A 6,000-nucleotide genomic window follows, 5' to 3' on the forward strand; every position below is an offset into this window, starting at 1 on the left:
ATAGTGCAATTGTGCGGGGAACGCTAGGTGGCGCGGACTCAGGGGCCGAAGTCTCTTACACTAAACGTTATTTACATTATTCCACTGTATCTGTACACTGTGGACGGCTCGATTGTAATCATGTGTAGTCTTTCTGCTGACTGGTTAGCACGCAACAAAAGCTTTTCTCTGTACCTTGCTACACGTGACAATAAATTAAAGTTTCTGATGCTTTAATTCTCAGGGGGGAGTTGCTTCTGAAGATGGACAGACCTCTGGAGGCCAGGGATGCCTACACAAGGGCCCTGGAACTGGACCAGACCAACGCTGATCTCTGGTACAACTTGGCAATTGTTTACATTGAGCTCAAAGACCCCTCCGAAGCCTTGAAGCATTTCAACCAGGCTCTGGAAATCAGTTCCACTCACAAGTTGGCATTGTTTAACTCGGGCCTACTGATGCAAGAATCGGGTAAGTAAGCCAGTACATCGTCAACTTGTTCCGTCTTAGCTTATTTAGCCTTTAGAGTTGCAGCTCACCGAGTCCGCGCCGACCAGCGATCACTCCGTACACTAGCGCTATCCTACACACTAGGGACAATTTACAATTTTTAGCAAAGCGAATTAACCTACAAACCTGCAGGTTTTTAGAGGAAACTGGAGCCCCCGGGGAAAACCCACGTGGTCACAGAGGGAATGTACAAACTCCGTGCAGACAGCACCCGTAGACAGGATCGAACCCGGGTCTCTGGCACAGTAAGGTAGTAACTCTACCGCTGCCCCACTGTGCCGCCCCAGAGTTAGTCCTTGTAAAGTCCAGTTGCAAGTTGATGGAGATACAAGGAACTGCAGATACTGGTTTACACAAAAAGAAGACACAAAGTGCTGGAGTAACTTAGTGGGTCAGGCAGCATCTCTGGAGAACGTAGATAGGTGATGTTTTTAATTGCATCCCTTCTTCAGAGTGTAGGTTAATGGTTACTTTCAACCTTGCTCCTTGGGCAATTCGGTGGAGTTCTGGAAAAGTGCCTGTTTCCTATATCAGGCAGATGATATGGATTAAGTGCATGTGATGTCTTGGTGTGTAGGAAAATAACTAGGAGAATTCACAGTGATGCTCTTGGCATCATGTTTGGCACAGACTATGTCAGCCGAAGAGCCTGTCCTGTGTTGTTTGGTTCTATGTTGTAAGTTTTGTGACCCATTGAGATTGTGGGAGGCATTAATTGTATCAGGGGGTTGATATACTGCAGAGGATAGGAAATGAAAGAATGCAGCCATTCTTCTGCTGGATCTAGCGTGGACTAGACGGGCTAAATGGCCACGTGTTGTAATAAGTAAAGGTTGAATATATGGAGATAATAGCTGCAATTAATTACAGGAGAAGTGAATTCTAGAGGTTAAAGTCTCGATTCATGGGTGTCACCTGTATGATGACATCCATGATGGGAAAGCCAACATAAACATGGATAACTCACCCTCGTCATTCCCTCTTCTCCCCTTTCCCGTTGGGCAGAAGATACAATAAAGTGAAAGCTTGCACTTGAACCACATTCAAGAACAGTTTCTTCCCCTACTGTAATTGGACTCTTGAAGGATCCTCTCGTGTGCTTGGGATGAATTCCTGATCACCCAGTCTACCTCGTTGCAGCCCTTGCACTTTTTTTATCTGCAGTTTCATTATAACAATATATTACTTATTTATATATGCCTTGTATATATATATAGATATAGATATATATATCATATATTATATTATATATGCACTCTTATTTATTTTATTTTCTCTTTTGTGTTATGTTTATCTTTTCTTTTGCACTACTTGATGTAGTCATGTCTGGGGTGATTTGCATGGATAGCATACCATACAAAGTTTTTTTTTAAACTGTATCTTGGTCCATGTAAGAATAATATACCAGTAAGAGAGATGTTGAGCTGTCTGCAACACTTGCCTTCTCTGTGTTTTGTAACAGGCGAGGCCAGTCTCAGGCCAGAGGCCAAGAAGCGTTTTTTAAGCTACGTGGAAATGGAGCCGCAGGATGCCAATGGGTACTTCAACCTGGGAATGCTCGCCATGGACAGCAAACAGAACGGCGAGGCTGAAGCCTGGATGAGGAAGTCCATCGAGGTTCAGCCTGGATTCCGCAGCGCGCTGTTCAACCTGGCCCTGTTGTACTCACAGACGGGGATGGAGCTGGAAGCTCTGCCTGTCCTCACAGAGCTGCTACATCACCACCCTGAACACATTAAGGGGCTCATCCTGAAAGGGGACATTCTGATGAACCGGATGAAAGACATCAAGGGAGCCAGGCGGTGCTTTGAGAGGATCCTGGAGATTGACCCCACCAACATTCAGGGCAAGCACAACTTGTGCGTGGTATATTTTGAGGAGAAGGACCTGGAGAAGGCCGAGCTTTGTCTGACAGAGACCTTGGCCTTGGCACCAGACGAGGAATACATCCACCGCCACCTGAGCATTGTCCGCAGCAAGCTGGCAGCGCAGAGCAACAGTAGCCCCTTGCCCCAGCCGACATCGAATGGTCAGACCAGCCCACGGGGGCAGGAACCCCCCACCAAGAACATGAAGGGACACCACAGTGAGCAGAAGAAAGGTCCAGGAGCAGCGGACGCCACCGAATCCCACACAGAGCTACCCAGTGATACCCAGCCATCCCCAAACGAGCTCAACAAACGGACAAAAAAAAAGTCCAAAAAAGAGATAAAAGAAATTGAAAAGAAGCGAGCTGCGGCCTTAAAGCGATTGGAAGAGATCGAACGCATTTTGAACGTTGAGTAGCAAGAAAATCGTCCGATCCTGGTTTGTGTATGATCACTGTCCTTTTTTAATTGACTTATTATTGTGGCAACAATAGTTTGTTTTCCGCTATGCAGGGAAGATAATTTTATGCAAAGTAACTTGAATAGGAACCGTAACACCGATAAAACCAATCGTATTCCTGAATGCGAGTTTAAACACTAAGTTAACAGAACTTTAAAGACTCCTACCTCGAGCATCCTTCATGAACCAGGAGAGACAATTCTTTGTGCCGAGAAATGGTGTAAGACCTGTAAATTGTGGCTTCTAAGGAAACAAGGTGCATGTCAGGACTGTCCCCGAAACAGAGGGTTTGCTTGGCATTCTTGGGGGGAAAACCAGTAGATTCACTAATGATCCAGTAGATCATCTCATGGGCCAGTAGATCCAGATAGGATCCACTGGATCCACGCGCGATCTAGTAGATCAGCTAGGGGTCTAGTGGATTAGCTCGTGAGCCAGTCGATCCTCCCGTGTTCCAGTGGTCCCACTCACAATCTAGTAGATCAGCTCACAGTCTAGTAGAACCACTCATAGTGCCGGAGAACCAACCGGGATCCGCTGGGTCCTCCCGCGATCTGTCAGGTCCGCTCATGATCTGGCAGATGCACTCAGGATCTGGTAATTCCACTCATGTCCCAGTGGTGGTGCCACTCGCGATCTAGTAGGTCTCCTTGTGATCCAGTAGATCTGCCCGCGATCAAGCAGGTCCACCCGTGATCCAGCAGATCTGTGCGCAATCCCGTAGATCAAAAGCTTCCGAGATTACTCTTCCCACCCGCAGCTGGTTGGTCCTGTGAACGATTCCCTGCGTAGGGCCGATGGATTTGTGAGTTGGATTCCAGCCGTGTGAGGTGAGCGGGTTTCACTTGGGGAAAAGCTGAAACTCTTCTGGGCTGAGGCAGTGAAACTATCTGCAGGCGGCCTGGCCTTTCTTTGTGGTTGTTGTTTGGAGACCATGTGGCAGCGTGAATGTGTGTCGGAGCTAGGGACCTGAGGAAAATTCCCCCCAATCCCTACTCCACCTGACTGAACACCGACATGGTGGCGCAGTGGCAGAGCTGTTGCCTTACACTGTCAGAGACCGGGGCTTGATACTGACTCGGGGTGCTGTCTGAATGGAGTTTGCACGTTCTCCCCGTGACTGCATGGGTTTTCTCAGCGTGTACTGGTTTCCTCCCATACTCCAAAGACGTGCAGATTTGTACGTTAATTGGCTTTGGTAAAGATTGTAAATTGTCCCGAGTGTGTGTAGGTTAATGCTGGTGTATAGGGTGATCGCTGTTCAGCACGGACACGGTGGGCTGAAGGCCTGTTTCCCCACTGTATCTCTAAGCTAAACGAAACTAAATCTCGCAATGACCAGGCTCACTGTGCACGGAGACTGCATTGGGGCGTCAGAGCTCGGGAATCAGATGTGGGAGAGACTTTGTTATCCACGGCCTGGTTTGGAATCTCTCCGAGGCAGAGAGGACAAGCTTGGTGACAGGCAGTGCGAGCTGTTGATCGCAAGAATGGTTATCGGGATAGTCTCAAAGTGCACCGTAGTCTGAGGAGCTCCGTTTACTTAAAATACAAATAGCAAGGCCAGCATGGTAGCGCAGCGGTAGAGTTGCTGCCTTACAGCGCTAGCGACCCGGGTTCGATCCTGACTATGGGTGCTGCCTGCACGGAGTTTGTACGTTCTCCCTGTGACCGCTTGAGTTTTCCCCAGGTGCTCCAGTTTCCTCCCACATTCCAAAGACGTAGGTTAATTGGCTTCGGTAAAATTGTAAATTGTCCCTAGTGTGTAGGATAGTCCTAGTGTACCGGGGTCACTGCTCGGCACGGACTCGGTTGGCTAAAGGGAGTGTTCCTGCACTGTATCTTTAAACTAAGCTAAGCTAGCTTGTCATCTGTGTAGGAAGGAACTGCAGATGCTGGTTTATACCGAAGATAGACACAAAGTGCGGGAATAACTCAGTGGCTCAGGCAGCATCTCTGGAGGAAAAGGATGGGTGACATTTTGGGTTGGTTTGGGTCTGAAGAAGCTCTCGACCTGAAGCGTTGCCCATCCTTTATCTCTAGAAATGCTGCCTGACAAACTTGTCATCTGCCCTTTTGTCAAATCTGGGAGTCCTTGACGGTTTAAAAAGGGAGAAAGTTTCGAGCACTGTCACTATTGCCTGAGCAGCATGATCACCTTGGACTGAAATAGTATAGGGTCTTCCACAACCACTTGTGTACGATGAGGCTGAGTAATATGTTCACTGCCATCAGGTACTGGGCAGTGAACAAAACTGATTTGCTTTGCCTTTCTGAGGAAAATTGCAGCGAAGACATCTCTGCTAAATGTAAACCACTCCTACGTTGCATGTTACACGATAGCAGAAGACTTCAAAGCAATGCTTTTACTGTGACATCCTTTGTACCAGTACGTAAACACTTCATTTATTTCACGTCAATTCATGCACTGAAACATATATTGAAACAAACCGTGTATTCATTAATGCATTATCTTGAGTTTAGTATTCCACGAACCTTTATTTTTGCTTGTTTTCTATGTTTGAGTCAAGTTGATGTGCTGTAACCAAGAGGCCCAAGTATTGTTCATGAATGAGATAATGTCAAACAATCTGCTGCTGAACAGCAATACAATCTTACTGTGAGTGGTTCCATTTTTACATTTCAATTGTGGGGAATTGAGCAGGTTGTTATCCAATCAAATCACAAACTAGAAAGGTTCCCTTTTTACCTAGGCTTGAAACTCTTAATGTCTGTGTTATTTTTTAAACTAACGAGTGTTATAACTTCTCCAATTAAATGGATAGCCTTTTTTGTTGTCTTGAATGCAAATAAAGTTTGAATTTTGGAGTATTGTGACTTTGTGCCAGTTTCTCTTCAAAGGGAACATACAAGTTACAGGAGCCTGACAACTGTAACGTCCAGGTTCAGGAGCAGCCTCTTCCCATCAACTGTTGGACACTTGGGCATTACACGTCACTAACCTCAACAATGAATCTCGATGGACTGTTTAGTTGCACTAAGGAATTTTTTTGCCACTGGTATTGTGGTTATTAATATGTTGTTTAATTTTGTTTATTTTATATTTCCTATGTCTGTATAAGCTAACCCGCACTTGGCCCATGTCCCTCCAGACCTTTTCTTTCCATGTGTGTCCTTTAAATACTTTTTATAGTATCAGCTCGTGCGACCTCCTTAGGCCGC

General features: G+C 46.3%; 1 protein-coding gene across 3 annotated transcripts in view; it reads left to right on the forward strand.

Annotated features, from left to right (window-relative positions):
- tmtc3 (transmembrane O-mannosyltransferase targeting cadherins 3) overlaps nucleotides 1-6,000 on the forward strand; it is a 48,927-nt gene extending 42,927 nt beyond the window's left edge. For all 3 annotated transcript variants that reach the window (XM_078417199.1, XM_078417198.1, XM_078417200.1), the window contains 2 exons: nucleotides 224-450; nucleotides 1,952-6,000. In XM_078417199.1, the coding sequence (XP_078273325.1) occupies nucleotides 224-450; nucleotides 1,952-2,775 (1,051 nt within the window). In that variant the 3' untranslated portion in view covers nucleotides 2,776-6,000. The remainder of the gene's footprint in view (nucleotides 1-223; nucleotides 451-1,951) is intronic.

This window comes from Rhinoraja longicauda, chromosome 20 (assembly GCF_053455715.1).
Source record: "Rhinoraja longicauda isolate Sanriku21f chromosome 20, sRhiLon1.1, whole genome shotgun sequence".
Taxonomy (NCBI): Eukaryota; Metazoa; Chordata; class Chondrichthyes; order Rajiformes; family Arhynchobatidae; genus Rhinoraja; species Rhinoraja longicauda.